General features: G+C 42.0%; 1 protein-coding gene across 3 annotated transcripts in view; it reads left to right on the plus strand.

The window, feature by feature from the left end:
* cadpsa (Ca2+-dependent activator protein for secretion a) overlaps nucleotides 1–17,029 on the plus strand; it is a gene marked incomplete at both ends in the record, with an annotated part of 143,171 nt that overhangs the window by 64,860 nt on the left and 61,282 nt on the right. For all 3 annotated transcript variants that reach the window (XM_080728398.1, XM_080728399.1, XM_080728400.1), the window contains 4 exons: nucleotides 880–1,001; nucleotides 5,692–5,803; nucleotides 6,351–6,490; nucleotides 11,361–11,427. In XM_080728398.1, coding sequence (XP_080584524.1) covers nucleotides 880–1,001; nucleotides 5,692–5,803; nucleotides 6,351–6,490; nucleotides 11,361–11,427 — 441 coding nt within the window. The remainder of the gene's footprint in view (nucleotides 1–879; nucleotides 1,002–5,691; nucleotides 5,804–6,350; nucleotides 6,491–11,360; nucleotides 11,428–17,029) is intronic.

The raw sequence follows: 17,029 nt of genomic DNA on the forward strand, positions 1-17,029 counted from the left end.
CTGGGCACCGGTGGCAGTGTTGGGTGGCGAAAACAGCCGATCTACAAGCCCACAAAGTGTTGCGCTTGCGATGCGTTGTGAGCTTGTAGGTCTGCTGTTTTCAGCCATATTGTGTGACGTTAGTCGCAAGCGCTGGAAGCGCTTGCGACTAGGCAGCCCGAGTGGATCTTCAGCCCGAGTGGGCAGCCCGAGTGGATCTTTAACCCACAGTGGCATTGACTTAATGGCAAGATGGCCGCTGTGTGAATATGGTCAATGGTTAGATTCACAACACTTTACATCACATTTAAAACTCTTTACTGTCCTCATTTACAGTCATTGCTTTAAAGGCTGTGATTGTTGATTATTATTATAATATTTATATTAATCTGTTCATTTTAATTTCTGTTTAGATTATGGTTATACTGTTATTCGTTTTAAATTGTATTTCCATATTCTGTATTTACTTTGCACATTTCTCATCATCTGTCCCCTTATTTTTTACTAAATATATATCTTCCATTCCGTCTCCCTTTGAGAACAGCACTACTGTTTGTTGATGTTTTAACCGTGATTGATTCAAATGATTGACATTTGGAGGATTCAGATGATTCCCCTAGTAACGCTATGAACTGTGGGTAATTCCTTAGTCAAAGCAAGCATACAGTAGGTGCGGACTTAGGGAAAGGGTGCATAAAGGGGCAGCCGCGAGCCCTCACTGACTTAACCATTTCAATTGGAACAACCCTCAAGCCCTCACTGACTTCACGTTATTCCTTAATTTGACTAATAGCAAAACTTACGGTTTTCCCATCCAGACACATACTGTACCACTATGTTATTTCATTACTCTTACAAGTATAGTGGTTTAAAGTTGACTTGTTCCGGTCTCTGTTTCAGGTGGTGATAGTGGAGGTGCAAGGCCTGAAGTCTCTGGCTCCTAACAGGATTGTGTACTGCACCATGGAGGTAGAGGGGGGACACAAGCTGCAGACAGACCAAGCTGAGGCCTCCAAACCCACGTATGTCTGAATGCACACACACACACACACACACACACGCACGCACACACACACACACACACGCACAAGCACACACACGCACACGCACACGCACACGCACACGCACACGCACGCGCACACCCACACACACACACACACACACACACACACACACACACACACACACACACGCACACACCGATGGACGCAGCATGCACGCACCCTCATCACCCTCACCGTTCATCCACCTGGACCGGCACTGACATATGAGTCATGCAAGTGGTGGCATTGTCATTATTTATTTTTTTGTTTTGTGGCCTTGCAGTCCACAACTTGTGCGAGTGCACACATGGTAACAACAGCACAGCTTATCTACGCATTCTGATGGTCTCAAAATGCAATGACATTCAGAGTTTTCCATATTTCTTGGCCAAGTATTCAATCAAGACTGATTCATCTCATCTCCTCTTTCACAAGGTCTCTGCATAATGTCTTTTGTATAGCTGACACCCTGGAAGAAAGGAATGGGTATTTCATCTGCTCAGGGTTACGTGTGATCACAGGTTCAAGAAACATTTTGAGGGAGACTCGCATGGATAAATGAACACTAATGATTTGACTGTAGCAGGTTTCAGTAGTAGCATACAAATATAAAATCCCTATGTTCTTGTTTCAGATTGATCACAAACTGGTCTCACCTTTGGAACATTATAAAATAGTGGGTATTTATCAAGAGTATGATAATTAGCAAAAGACTAAAAAGAAACCTTATATAACCATTATAATGTTCTTATTTTGATCATACTGAAAACTCTGAGAGGGTACAAATGGACGGGTCCATTTGGTTCTATTTGTACCCTCTCAGAGTTACAAACCTGTTATGGTAATTCAGGGCTAGCTCTTTATGTTTCTGGTAATATTATTGTCCACTCATTTAGTCATTTTGTCTGTGGCAACATTTTTATTTTGTCAAAAATGTCCACCACAAGCCAGCATGACGATGACCCGGCCTACCTGTATGCCATTCACTCACCTCTTTACCAAGTCAATTGGTTGGAGAGTGGGAGACTGGCAGAGCATAAACTGGAAGCAAGGGTAGAAATTGAGAGAAGATTTTACTTCATTATCCTACTGATAACCGACCGAATGTCTGATATACACGAATGCCGACATCACTGATACTAAACAGTGCCCACATTTGGAGATAACTGACATCACTGATACGGCCGCCTGTACTGCGCATGCGTCGCCACCATGGTAACAGCCGCATGCTGAAACAGTGCCCAAATTTGGAGATGACTGAAATCACTGACAAGTCTGGGTTCTCCAACATTACTTCTGAGACTCCTACATTCAATCTCTCATATACTCTGCAGTGTGCACACCCCGTAACCCAAACCGCACCCGCACCATAATCCAGGCCACAAATTCATCATTGGCTGTCAGGAGAATGGCTTTTCTCTCAAATATAATAGCGAAACCTCTCTCTCCTCTGTCAGTGCTATAGTTATGGGCTGCGTTTGTCTTTTTTTCCGTCTGTCTGCAGTGGTATAAAATGTGTGTGATTGCTTGCCTTACCACAGAGGAGAGTTGAGGTTCTCAGATCACAGGTGCGTGGGAGGATAAATTGTAGACTGCTCGAAAGACAAACGATTACTCAGCCAAAAACACCTCACCTGCGGCACAAGGAACAACAAGGTTATGAACCTCTCTGTGGCTGCCTATCAAGCCTATTGATTGTTTGTTCTTTGGCTTTATGGACACGTGCTCACATCATTCACACACACCCACATAGCTGAATGTGCTGCTGAATGGCAGTGGTGGAAAAAGTATGTTTATTAAACATACTTTTTAATGTACTTAAAGGGGGCCTGTCACCTAAAGGGTTACTGTCACTTTAAGAATCATCTTAAAAAACAAGTCAATATTTGTATGATGTCATTGTGGGGATGCGCGATTATAAGCCAGTCAAATTAATTGTCTGTATAGCCTGACTGTATGACTACTTACTGTACTGGTCAGCTGTTAGGGCTGTGGGGCGAGGGGCAGATTACACTGTGACATGAGCTTCAGACTGCTCCAGACTGTTTTCAGAGAAGCTCATGTCACAGTGTAATCTGCCCCTCAACCCCTTTAGGTGACAGTACCCCTTCAAGTAAAAGTATCCATACTGCGAAGTAGAAATACTCCATTACAAGTAAAAGTCCGGAATTCAAAATGTACTTGAGTAAAAGTATGAAAGTGTTGGCATAAAAAATTACAAAAAAAGTACAATATTTGCCTCTGAGATGTAGTGGAGTAGAAGTAAAAGTACTGAAAAATTGAAATACTCAATCAAAGTACAAATACCTCACAACTGTACTTAAATGTACTTACGTAAATGTACTTAGTTACTTTACACCTCTGCTGAATGGTGATTTATGTCCATGTAGAATATGCACAAATTATGCTTTGTTCTGTTCATTCATGGTTTGGATCTGGCAATGTTCACATGGAGACTTGATTGAGAAACAAGCAGTGGTAAATTACTATAAAAGTGGAGTGCTAATGATCCAAAATGATCATTTTAAAAATGCATGAAGACTGCCATCTGCAGGTAGAACATCAAATATTCAAGTAGAATACAAATATATCCATCTGATCCCAATGCAGAAGAATAATACTTTATCACTCTATCTTCTTGCAAAATGAAACAAATATGAAGAAAACAAATATAATTTATATACTATGTTTCTCTGAACTCTTATACCTGTTAATATACTGTTAGTGGACTTTAACTATACTTATTCTGTATCTACACCTGCAAAAAAAGCACTTTCACCACTCTAATTCCCAGGCATTCCAAGTGCTGCCGGGTAAGCTAGATTGCTGTAGTACCGTATATACCTCGTTTCTGGTACTCTTTTCCTAATCCCTGTGCGTTAGTAATTGCTGATTCTTTTCATGTTCTATTAATCGTAATATTATTTTTTACTCCTAGCTGTATTGTTGTATTGTTTCTGCACCAGTCCTGTGTTTCATCATGCCATGAAAATTGGATTTCCCTCTTCCATAAAATATTGCTTGTCTTATTCATGCTTTGTAAATTGACTTCTAGTCGGTCGGGGGCCTTAGGGAGATAGAATGGTAATTTCGTGCTAATCAGTCTAAAAGCGCCATGTAGCCCAGGGCATGCTCTAATGATTTAGCTAGGGCGCCCGAGTCGGCTACAAATGGTGCAGAAAACGATGGTTTAGTGATGAAAAGTGATGAGTCTTCACTTTTCACAGTTTTGTGGGCATTTCTAGGGCCATTTGTAGCCCAAGGAATGTTTTTTGTGCAAAATAAATGCTTGCAATGGATTCAGCATCATGACAAACCCCTAGTTAGACACCTCACATCCTACTTAAATACCCAGGGTATTTTCCTCCTGTATAGAAAGTCGATGGGAGCCCAACTTGATTTGGCCGCTGTGGCGACCCCGAAGGTCGCCGACTCGGGCGCCCTAGATGAATCATTAGAGCAAGCCCTGGGCTACATCTGTGCAAAATTTGGCGCTTTTAGACTGATTAACACGAAAAATCCCTTAGGCCTCCGTCCCTCCGACTATTCAGATCAAGCTGTTTTCTTCGTGTTAGATACCATATTTTGTTTTCGATGTAAAGTTGTAGTTGTTATTGTTGTTTGATGCCAGATTCTGTTTCTGAGGTCTTAGGGGTCCATGTTAAAGCTCAAATAAAGCACAGTTGTTCAGGGCTGGTAGAGTAACAATGATGATTCATTATCTTCTCTGCCAGACATGTTTCTGTTCACAAGCCCATTTCTTTGACCTTGATGAACACCTCATCACCTCCACAGCAGTTGTTTTCCAGTGTTTTGCTGTATTCTGCTGTGCTGTTATGCCTCATGTAGCTCATATGCAGGAGAGAGAGGCTGCTAATAGCAGCCTGCTATGAAGATGGTTCTAACAAAGCTGCCATTCCTTTAGGGTAGTGTGTGAGACAGCAGGGGAGTGACACAAATAAGCCATTCCTTCAGTGTGTGTGTGTGTGTGTGTGTGTGTGTGTGTGTGTGTGTGTGTGTGTGTGTGTGTGTGTGTGTGTGTGTGTGCGCGCTCGCGCGCGCAAACGTGCGTGCATGTGTTCATTTTGTCCATACTGTACGTGTGTGTGTGTGTGTGTGTGTGTGTGTGTGTGTGTGTGTGTGTGTGTGTGTGTGTGTGACAGCAAGGAGAGCTGACAGAAGGAGTCAGTCAGCTCATCCGTCTCATATACAGCAGCAGTCTCAAACCTCTCTCTCTCTCTCTCTCTCTCTCTCTCTCTCTCTCTCTCTCTCTCTCTCTCTCTCTCTCTCTCTCTCTCTCTCTCTCTCACTCTCCTATACACAAATGCTCACATGGTTTATGGTTCCCCAGTTAAATTGAGTTAAGTTGAGTAATGGATCATAAGTAGAAGGTGCGTGTGTGCGCACACGCACATGTGTGCATGAAAGTTGCTCAGTCAATGACAGCAGTAGCTTCTATTTTGATAATGATCTGCGCCAGCAGAGTGTGTAAGTACTGCGTTCTGTGTTTCTGACGCGTATCTGTCTGTGTTTACGCCCGTAGCCAATTAGGGATATTATAGCAAGTTGGCACCTCGACAGAGTGTTAAACCTCTACCTGTGTGTGTGTGTGTGTGTGTGTGTGTGTGTGTGTGTGTGTGTGTGTGTGTGTGTGTGTGTGTGTGTGTAGCTGGGGTACCCAGGGAGACTTCACAACCACCCAGCCACTGCCTGCAGTCAAAGTAAAGCTGTTCACAGAGAGCACTGGTGTTCTGGCCCTGGAAGACAAGGAGCTAGGCCGGGTAAGAGTTGTCCTCTACTACCGTATATAAATAAATAGCCTACTACTGCTACTACTACTGCTGCTACCGCTGCCGCTGCTACTGCTACTGCTACTGCTATTGCTACTGTTACTGCTACTACTGCTACTTCTTCTACTACTGCTACTGCTACTACTACTACTACTACTCCTCCTCCTCCTCTTTCTCTCTCTCTCTCTCTCTCTCTCTCTCTCTCTCTCTCTCTCTCTCTCTCTCTCTCTCTCTCTCTATATATATATATATATATATATATATATATATATATATATATATATATATATATAGGCCTATATATATATATATATATATATATATATTATTCATTTCAATTCAAATTGCAAATGAATGCATGTCCGCTGACTGAGCTCACTCTGTCTGAGTGTGCCTACCTGTGTGTGGGGAGGCGGAGGGGAGGGGTGAACGAAAGCGTGAACATAACATTTTAAGGACATGAACGAATCGTTCATTCAGTTTTAGTTGTAATACCTTCTTTTCCATGTGTGTCATATTTGTGTGTGGATGTTCTCAGGTGGTGCTACACCCAACCCCCAACAGCCCCAAGCAGTCGGAGCTCCACAAGATGACCGTGTCCAAAGGCTGTCCAGACAGCGACCTCAAGATCAAACTGGCCATCCGCATGGACAAGCCACAGAACATGAAGCATTGCGGGTGAGTGACAGCCTAGCGTTCCCCTCCCGAGGTTCAGAATATCATCGCTGTCAAATTTTAATCCTGAAAATTAACAATTTTGGACATATGAGGTTTTTACCCGACAGATATGATATGAAAACATATATCATATATACTAAACATATATTTTTGAAAAAACATATATTTTGGATGGCCAGGATATTGTGAAAATATAGCTTCACTGACCCAAATATATGTATATTTTCACCTCATGAACCCAGGTGTCCCTATTCTTATTTCTTTGCATGTCGTAATAGAAGCAATATTGTGTGAACTTATGGACTGAAAAAAGGAGGGGACCAAAGAAAAAACACAATGCAAAAATAAATGGTATTTACCATAGAAAGATCCGGGGATGGTAATGATAGACTAGGACTAGGTTTTCATTTACCAGTTGCCAGTAGCTGTCGCCTCTAAGTGGCTTTTCAGTGCCGTTTTAAAGGAAGGTAGGGATATTCGTTTCAATAAGGTCTTACTAAGCTTCGAAGCTCTTCTGCATACCTAGAGTCTAGACTAGGTATTCGTTACAAGGGCTTGCATTTTCAGGCACATAATGTAATTAGAATCAGAATCCATAGCACTTAAAGGGATATTTCACTTTCAAAAAAACTTTTGGTAATTCTATCATCTAATCAGGCTTTTATGAACTCCCTGAACAGTTTTTAATTAGCTTGATTGAATATTTAGATATTTGATGTAAATGTTACCAGGCCCTCCAGGCCCAGGGCCTCTCCCCACACACACCCATTGTAACTTCAAACTTCATTTTAACCATTATAGATTCATTAAAAACACCCATTATTTTTTCTGGTGACTCATACTTCCCTCCTAATATGTGAGCAGGCCGTGTTTTTTCGATAACTTAATTTATTAACTAATTTATTTTTAATAACTATTTTTTTGTATTTCATTTTTTCCATATTCCCAAATAATTATTAAAAATAAATGAAAAAAGTTATCAAAAAAACACGGCCTGCTCACGTATTAGGATGGTATCATGAGTCACCAGAAAAAATAATGGTTGTTTTTAATGAATCTATCCTGGTTAAAATGGAGCTTGAAGTTATAATGGGTGTGTATGTGGAGAGAGGCCCTACCACTGCTCCCTGTTGAAAGTGGAATATCCCTTTAATTAGTTAAAGAAGAATTAAGTTATCCCAGAGGCCTAGAACCAAGTTAATCATTTGTTGCCCCCTAGTGGTCACCAAACAACATTCAAGATTCAAGGCCTTTATCAGTTTGCAGGCACAAGGCATTGAAGGCAATTGCAATTTCATCATCATCAAATGGTACATTTGTATTTAAGACTTCAGACATATTTACAAAGTATAAACAAGACAAAAATGTGATAACAAATACAAAATATCAGCAATAAAGCACTATAAGTGTGGCGGAGAGAGTCGCAGCCCCAGCCTGAAGCCTCAAAAGTCTAGTATCTGCTCTCGTTCCATAGGGATATCCCTTTGGAGTGATGGTTAAGATATTGGACTTTCACGCGGGGGTTCGAAACTGGGTGGGGAGGTTCGGATCACCTCCGTTACATTGGTGCCGTGACCCGGATCCGGGCTTCCCTGTAGGAGGAGGTCAAAGGGGGGTGAGTGTGGCGGAGAGAGTCGCAGCCCCAGTCTGAAGCCTCAAAAGTCTAGTATCTGCTCTCGTTGGAGTGATGGTTAAGATATTGGACTTTCACGCGGGAGGCCCAGGTTCGAAGCTGGGTGGGGACGTTCGGATCACCTCTGTTACATAAGCACTAAGTAACTTAACAATAAAATACAAGAGCTCACAAGCTGCTGTGATTTAGAAGATTGTTTCTTTGTAAAAAAAAAAGTTAAGAAAAAAAAAAAAAGTAAGAAAATGCATAGTTGTTTTCCAACGTATTTATTTATAAGCATTCACTGAACTGGCTCGATGTACTCATGTACCGTATCAAACATTTCAGCAGAAATCATTCATGCCTCTTGGTAGGCATTTTTTAGGCTATGTTGGATCACTTTCCCTCCATAGGCCTATACCTTACTCCGCTAATGCAGAATCTTTCACGCCAGTGTACAGCCTTTACCGTCCAGGCCTCAACCTTACAGTACTGGCCCTGCTCACAGATGGAACGCCAACAGCTCATATCAGTATCAGTCCAATAACTGGGAGTGAACTTGGTGGGTGGAAAACCCTAAGTGACTTCATCTGGCTTCTCTTCTCATCCCAGATCACATAACACATAATGATTCCTAATTAATCTAATTGCCAAGGAGCAAAAGTGATGTGACACCGCCAGCTCTGAGATGTCAGGAACTGTTTTACACATGCATGTGTGCAGTCTGTGCACAGACACGCACACGCATCGATCAGCATTGCCGTCTGTAGCTGTGAGGGGGCTGCTTGCCTGTCCTTCTCCCACACTCTCTTCCATATGCTTACTATTCAGGGAGGGGCTTAAAGAGGGCCACCAGGCTGGCCTGTGCTAGCACTGGCATTGGCTCCGTATGCTCCTTATGCCAGCCTCTGCCTGGCAGCCTGTCAAGCTCTGGGCAGAACCCTCATCCGCTGTCCCAACAGAGATGGTTTTATTCAGAACGACAGGCAACGGCAGCCCTAGGAGGGACTATAGGGGGAATGATGGAGGAAAGGCAGGCAGAGCATGCTGCAGTGTGTTGTACCTCTAGCTAGCCTGGGAAATCAGGAGGTCCTCGACTCTCAGATGTTCTTTTACAACACTGTCCTTGCCCTCTCCTTCTCCCTTCTGCTTTCATTGCACATGTGGCGAAAGAATAAAAGAAAGGAGTCAAAGAGCCTCGTCCGATGTGTGACTTCTCTGGAAAGAAGTTCCAGTACAGTTTATCATGAACAAGATGATGAGAGAATTAAGGCAGACACTAAGAAACTAATTCAATCAGTATGTCAACATATCAATTTGTTGAAACGCAGCGTGTTGTGGTCTTGTAGATTGGCTATTGTCTGATTTGGTGTAAATGTAAATTGACAGGTAAATGTAGCGTTGTTTGTGTATTTGTTTCATTTAGGTGTTACTGTGTGCTGCTCTGCCAGCATGGCATTCACAATACATGAGCTACCCATGCTGAAACATGAAATGAAACAACCCCCGGGCCACAATTAATGTTAGCAGGCCCTACCTTCAACTGTTTTTACTCATCAAAAGTGCCACTGTGAAAAGTTATATTCCTCATGTGCAAAAAAAAAATAAAAAAAAAATAAGGGATTGATTCTGTCACTCAGAATAATCAGATCAAGAGCGAGACTAATCCTTAGGTCCATGAATTCAAAAGGTGGCTTCAGCATACAGTAGATCACATTTTGATTGAATTATTGCCCTTTCCCATGGTGATATCAATTTTTAGCTTCAATCAACTGAAATGAAACAGCTGTGACTTGTGCCTTGCACCCCAGGATAAGAAAAAGATGAGTATCAACCCCTTGCACTGGGTTAGTGTTTGGGCTGGCAGTGGTGGTACGCCACGTTGGTACACTGAAACACACTGAAAATAGCCAATCTAGCAGCTATAGCCGATCTGTGAGATTGTAGATCGGCTGCCGACACAGGCGTGCAACTAAGTATAAATCCGTTTTTAGCTTTGTTTGCTGGAAATGGTTCTCCTTGAAGTTGCTGTTCCTGTTAAAGGATTAGTTCACCCCTAAAATATATATTTTTTCTATTGATTATTCACACCATGGAGACTTAAGTTCTTTTTTTTTTAAAGATTTGTTTTTGGGCTTTTTTATGCCTTTATTTGATAGGATAGTAGACTGACAGGAAATGGAGAGAATGGGGAGAGAGATGGGGAACGACATGTGGCAAAGGTCGTCCGGATCGGGAATCGAACCAGCGACGCCAGCAGGCATCATAGCCTAGTATGTGGTATGCGCCTTGACCACCAGGCCAGCGGGCACCCCTGGAGACTTTAGTTCAATAATATTTGTTTTGGTTTTTGATTAATTCCTAAGACAAAAATGTTATTAGCCTACAATAAATGTACCCCCATTGATTCCGGATGGGGACCCAAATGCATTCGGGTCCCCATCCGGAATCAATGGGGGTACATTTACTATATTACATTTTTGCGACAATGCGACAATTACAATAAAATATTATTGAAGTCTCCATGGCCTGAGTAATCAATAGAAAAAAAGTCTATTTTGGGGGTGAATTACTCCTTTAATGGCCCAGCAGATGTTGCTGTTTCACCTTCTACTGGTGTCAAGACATTATAAACTCAATGGGACTCAATGAGGTTTGGGCAGACTTTGCACTTGATCTTATTATCTTAGTAAACCTTTTTAATAAACACTTTATGTTTTCAATAACTAGGTTAAAGTCTTTTTCAAATCATCATGATATGTTTTCAGTAAATTATGGTCATACGTTTTAAAATGAATGATAAAGTAGGGTATATTACTGGGAACCTTCGGATTACAAAAGAGGGCCGCTCTACCTCCTGAGCCGTCATTGGTGGAAATAGTGGAAATCGTGCATGTGTTGGAGAAGGGGGCACCCCTTTTTTACTTGAGTCCTTGCCCCCTAAAATGTCTGTGCATGGCCATGTTCACCACTCCAGTCAGACTCTTAATTCCGGAAGAACAGGGTGCATTAACAAAGAAGTTCATGCCTGGCTGCAGTAATGTGATTTAAACAGGAGAGGGCAGCAGATCCTTGGCAAAGTTGCACCACTTATACTTTTCCCCCATCAGCCTGAAGGACATCAATCAAGTCTCTCAAACTATAAATAAACATGTTTTATAATAGTTCTTAACTATATTGCTAGATACTACCTACAGCATGGTATTTCTTGCGCTCCCAATCCAATTAGGTTCTAAGTCTGAATTTCTAATTACACAGGTACCTATGGGCTATTGGAAAAAACGTATGGAAGAGATGGAAGAAGCGTTTCTTTGTGCTGGTTCAGGTAAGCCCAAAAACAATGTAAATGTGTTGGCATTGAATATGTATCATATTCCCCCCCCCCCAACTAAAAAAAGGAAATATGAGCATTAGATAAACATACAGTAAGTACATAAGAAAGTGCCTTGTTTGTGTGATTGCGTGTATAATCAAACATCCTTGCTATACAGGCAATGTCACTTTTAGCATTAGCTTTAGTCTACTATCGCCTACGGCTGGTTGTTACTTTGCCTTTTATGAGGGCTAATCTGTTGTTTTGCATCATTCACAGCCACATTGACTTTGATAACTGCAACATAGAATGCCATATTACTCCACTAAACTGGGCAGCTATCCAATGTCAGCACATTCCCCCCTCGTCAACTTGTGGGTTATGGCTAATATTTTCACAATCTTGTGCGTGAGGAGGAGCGATCGAGGCAGAGATGTGCAACCAAGCTGTCAGAGGAATGATGGAGAGGCCAAACAGGCTTTTTTCAGGAGCATGGGGATATAGCGGCCATTTCCTGGTGGCTGTGCGTTAGGGAGGTGTATGTGGGCGGGTGGCTGTCGCTTATGTGTTGGACAGGATATGTCTCAGAGCTACAAGTTGACAGTGGATTGACAAAGCTGAGTGAACACTAGCTGGCTTAGCACTCGCAGCTAGGGACGCCTGAGCGCCGCCAACTTCAAGCCTCTCACTCGCTCCCAGCTATACATATAGCAAGTGACAAATACCGGTCAATAGACTGTGTGTGTGTGTGTGTGTGTGTGTGTGTGTGTGTGTGTGTGTGTGTGTGTGTGTGTGTGTGTGTGTGTGTGTGTGTGTGTGTGTGTGTGTGTGTGTTTTGGGGGAGGGTTTGGGGTGCTTGTGTGCAGGCCTGTTTGTGGGTATACGGTTCGAGCATGTTTGTATGTGTGTCTCTATGTGCCCGTAGAAATATGTCTGTGCGTGTTTGTGTAGGATTGTTTGTGTGTGTGTGTGTGTGTGTGTGTGTGTGTGTGTGTGTGTGTGTGTGTGTGTGTGTGTGTGTGTGTGTGTGTGTGTGTGTGTGTGTGTGTGTGTGTGTGTGTGTGTGTGTGTGTATGTGTGCCTGTGTATCTGTTTGCCCATACATATATTTGTGTATGTGTGCGTTTGTTATAGGCATATGTTTGCTATTCACCACCGATGCTTTTTGATTATTGTTGCATGTATTCTATTCTAAGTTCTATTTATTTACCATGCATGTCTGTGTGTAATTTCTCTACTTTCTTTTTCCTTTCTTTCTTTTCTTTCCCTTTGCACGTTTTGTTTTGCTTATGTCACAGTCTCGTGTAAGTATTGACTTTACAACATCTGTCTCAATCATCTCACACTTTCACCTAACTGCATTAGAGATCAAGACCCATCAAATCAAAACAATTGTTCTTAGATTTGCTCCCGTTTGTAGACATAACATTTTTAATCATGTGGATCTTGAGAATTGTGTGGATTCAACGTGGATCTGATGTTTGACTTTCGGCATGGTTTTAGCATGATCATTCTGACCCCCTCCCATTTCCCAAGTTAGATATTTAAAAAAGTATTAAACATACTGCATTTGGAAAAGGTGAAGGTATTTCTGTGGCCTACTGGCAGTGTGTATACAAAGATTGGTGCTGATCGCTCTTGCAGTTTGTGAGATTAGCTTTGGACACAGACACAGACACAGCTTTAGCCATGCCATAAAATATATTCAAATAAGAGCAAATATATTTGCTCTTGCTTGAAGTTGTCTTTGGATTCGACCACAGCTACCTACAGTAGTTGATCATTCTCAGGTGTGTTGCACCAGAGCTGTACATAAAAAAGGCACATTATCCCAGCATCCACATTCCTCCAGAGCAATGACAGCAGGGAAAAGCGTGCATGTCACCGTTTTTGAATGTTCAAGACTTCACATTAATTGATGCCGCCTTCTCATCATCATATCGGAACGTTTCCAGCGTTCATTTCATAGAGTAGTCTTGTACAGGCCATTTCTCACATTTTCAGCTCACACACAGCTTGCAGTGTGTGACACACTTGAGCTTTGGACTTCACAAGGTCACGCATCCAAAGCCCTGGTCGCCTACTCAGGGAGACAGATTTGGATAGTGTGACTTGGGAGTTGGAAACCAAAACTTGCTGGTCACACACAAGTCACAAAATCATCGAGGAATATTCGTTGTTATTAAAAGCAGTGATTTAAGGACCCTCAGTTTGATAACCATTAGACCACAGACCTTCTTTTAATCTCTGGGACCCTAATCTACACTGTAAAATCCTCAGTGTTAATTCAACCCTGAGAGTTAGAGACCTGTAAGGGTTCATTTGGACCACTGGTGCTCCTCTGCAGATTGTCATTTTGTGAATGGCTTTTGTGTTGTTGACAATTGTACCACAAATATTTGTTCTATTCAAAAAATACTTTCACCCATATACTGTATATATGGTATAGGCTACTGACAGACATTGTCAATGTAATTGACCTGGAATTATTTTATGCTTTAACTATTGAAAAAGATTGTTAAAGCTCTTAGCCTCTATTAGCTCTCTGTGCCGTGCTGTGAGCTTGTATATCTAAGTCGTGAAAATGTATGCAGATCTTTGAATATATGTATTTTTAAAGCTAACATTTGTAACTCAAATTTTGCTTCTGGGGGGTCCCTGGAACAAAATATTTTGAGATGGGGGTCTGCAGTAAGAATGCATATAATTGTAGGGGTCCTTGACATGGAAAGGTTTGAGGACCACTACAAACTTTGAAAGATTTAGAAGACATTTATGATTTTTCAAAAATAGCAGATCTACAAGCTCGCAGCTTGTAGATCTTGCAGATCGGCTATTTTTGGTTGTGGGGGTCCCTGCTTCATCTCTCTCTCAAATAAGGGGTCTTTGGCCTGAAAATGTTGAAGCCCCCTGAGTTAAAGCATAAAATAATGGTTAAAGTCATCTCCTCTCCTCTCCTCCTCCTCCTCCTTCCAGAAGTGCTTGATGCTGGCCTGGCATGTCCCCTCTGCTGGGTTAGAGAACAGATTGGAAGGCTAAAGCCTGTGTTTATGATGCAAAGTGATGTCTAATCACTGAGCGGTCCGCAGGCAACATCTGTAGAACGACACTAGCCTCCCTCTCTTCCCCCCTGTCTGTCTACTTAACTGTCTATCTAGCTATACATCTATCTATCTATCTATCTCTCTCTCTCTCTCTGTCTCTGTCTCTCTGTCTCTCTCTCTCTGTGTCTCTCTCTCTCTCTCTCTCTCTCTCTCTCTCTCTCTCACTCTCTCTCTCTCTCTCTCTCTCTCTCTCTCTCTCTCTCTCTCTCTCTCTCTCTCTCTCTCTCTCTCTCTCTCTCTGGGGTTCCCAAACTTTTTTACTCAGGGCACCCCTACAAATATGTTTTTTTTTTCATTCGAGGCACTCCTACATTATACCCCTGATCTATCTATTGATCGATTGATCGATAGATAGATAAATCGATCAATCAGTTTAGTTCTCAAAACCCACATTTATCACCTTATCTGGCCTCAGTTCAGATTCTGCCAGTACACAGTAAACACAGTTACAAATGGATAAATTAACACTTTGACTGGGATGGTCTTCTTCTACATGTCTAGGTTGTGATCAATGAGTTCATCACCCCTTATGGCGGAGTAGTACAACAATATAACGAATGAACTAAACAAGCAAACGCACATCAAACAAACAGACAAATACATTCATAAGTTATGAATGATGGTGACCTGTTGGTGTGTGGAACCATAGATACAGTATATATACACATACAGTAAATACCGCAATGATACCCACTGCTGTCCATTGGAGCGATGTGTCAACGCCATACTATTGGTCAGGTCAGGCCATATCTCCAGTTGCATATATGCCCCATATACTGTATGTCTATTGAAGCATTTTTTATTGATTGAGTGTGTGAATAGGTCAGGATTTAGAAGGTGTTTTTAGAATCACCCTCAGGCCTAAATGGGTTAAAATAGATTTGGGGAGTTGGGCTTACAATTAGGAAAACAGTGGGGGGTGGGGGTGGGTAGTTAAGACTCTGATGACTGCGTGACGTCCTGGAGGCCAACGAGGCCACCCAAGAGTTGGTTGGGTTCCGCAGGGGCCCTCAGGGGCCCTCTGGGGCCCCCTGGGTCCCTCTGTCCCTTAATCAGCCCCAGGTCTCATCAGCAGGTTTTTCCTACCTATAAAGGGCTATCCATATTGTCTCCGACCACCAAACTTTTCATCAGAGAGTTCTGACTTTCCGACGTGCAGCTTTTGGATCTCTAATTCGGAGTAATGCTTTTCAGAAGTTGTGAGTGACGTCATTTTGTAGTTGAACTGGACCTTTCCGACGAAAGATTCGGTGGTCGGAGACAGTATGGACAGTCCTTAACACACACTCCAGCTAACATCCAGAGTGCAGCCACTTGCAGCAGAGGTGGCGTCAGCCGTGGATGGGTTGCGTTTCCTTACAGTGGGCACTAGGCTGGTCGTGTGGTGATGAATGATACCCTGGAACAGACTGGCTGCAGTCACAAACGCAGCCGGGGTCATTGCTGTACGAGGTTCAACTTTATTATCTCACTGAAGTACATTTACTTAAGTAATGTACTCAAGTACAATTTTTAGGTATTTGTACTTTACTTGAGTTTTTCCAATTTCCAATACTTTTACTTCTACTCCGCTACATCTCGGATCCAAATATTGTACTTTTACTCCACTACATTTATTTGAAAACTTTAGTTACTAGTTACTTCGCATAATATAAATTATAATATTGTCAAATATACATAAACCACCAGCCCTATTTTATATACCTTGGCTATTTGAAAATAGCCGATCTACAAGCTTGTAGATCGGCTATTTTCAAACATTTTGTACTTTTCCTTTTGGTACTTTAAGTACATTTTGATGCCAACAGTTTCATACTTTTACTCAAGTACATTTAGAATTCCAGACTTTTACTAACAGAGTATTTCTGTATTGATGTGAGTGCTTTTTCCACCATTGGTGGTCAGACTCTACCAGTTGCCCATGGTACTAAAAGTACCTCCTCTATCAGCCAGTGAAATAAACACCTCATTAAGCGTCAACCTGTGTTAGATTTTAACATTTGTTAAGGGTTTCTTTTTTAACTAGCTTTTTGCACAGAACAGCAAAAAGTTAAGCTGCACTTTTTAACTCTACAGATTTGAACCCAGGTCTCCTGCAGACGTGCTGAGATGTTTTACCACAGAGCTAATAGTACTTGCCTTCTTGCTCAGGGAAGAAATTAAATCTTAACCCTCAGGTCAAAATTAGCGTCGAACCAGAAACAGGATTGTGTCTAACTAGTTATATTGTATCAACATACTCTACCAAACAGATTGGACAAAAAAGGAAGATCACAAATATAATACAGATTTAAAGCAATTGTAAGTGATTAAACACATTTGTTTTAAATAAACAATACAGTACCTTAAGAAATTAAATCTCAAAAGCAAACACATTCAACAAGCATGCATCAATGTGCACGAACAGACAGACATACGCAAACGCACACGCGCACGCACACACGCACGCACGCACGCACGCACGCACGCACGCACGCACGCACGCACGCACACACGCACACACACACACA

This window comes from Nannobrachium achirus (genome assembly GCF_963921795.1).
Source record: "Nannobrachium achirus genome assembly, chromosome: 6".
In the NCBI taxonomy this organism is placed as follows: Eukaryota; Metazoa; Chordata; class Actinopteri; order Myctophiformes; family Myctophidae; genus Nannobrachium; species Nannobrachium achirus.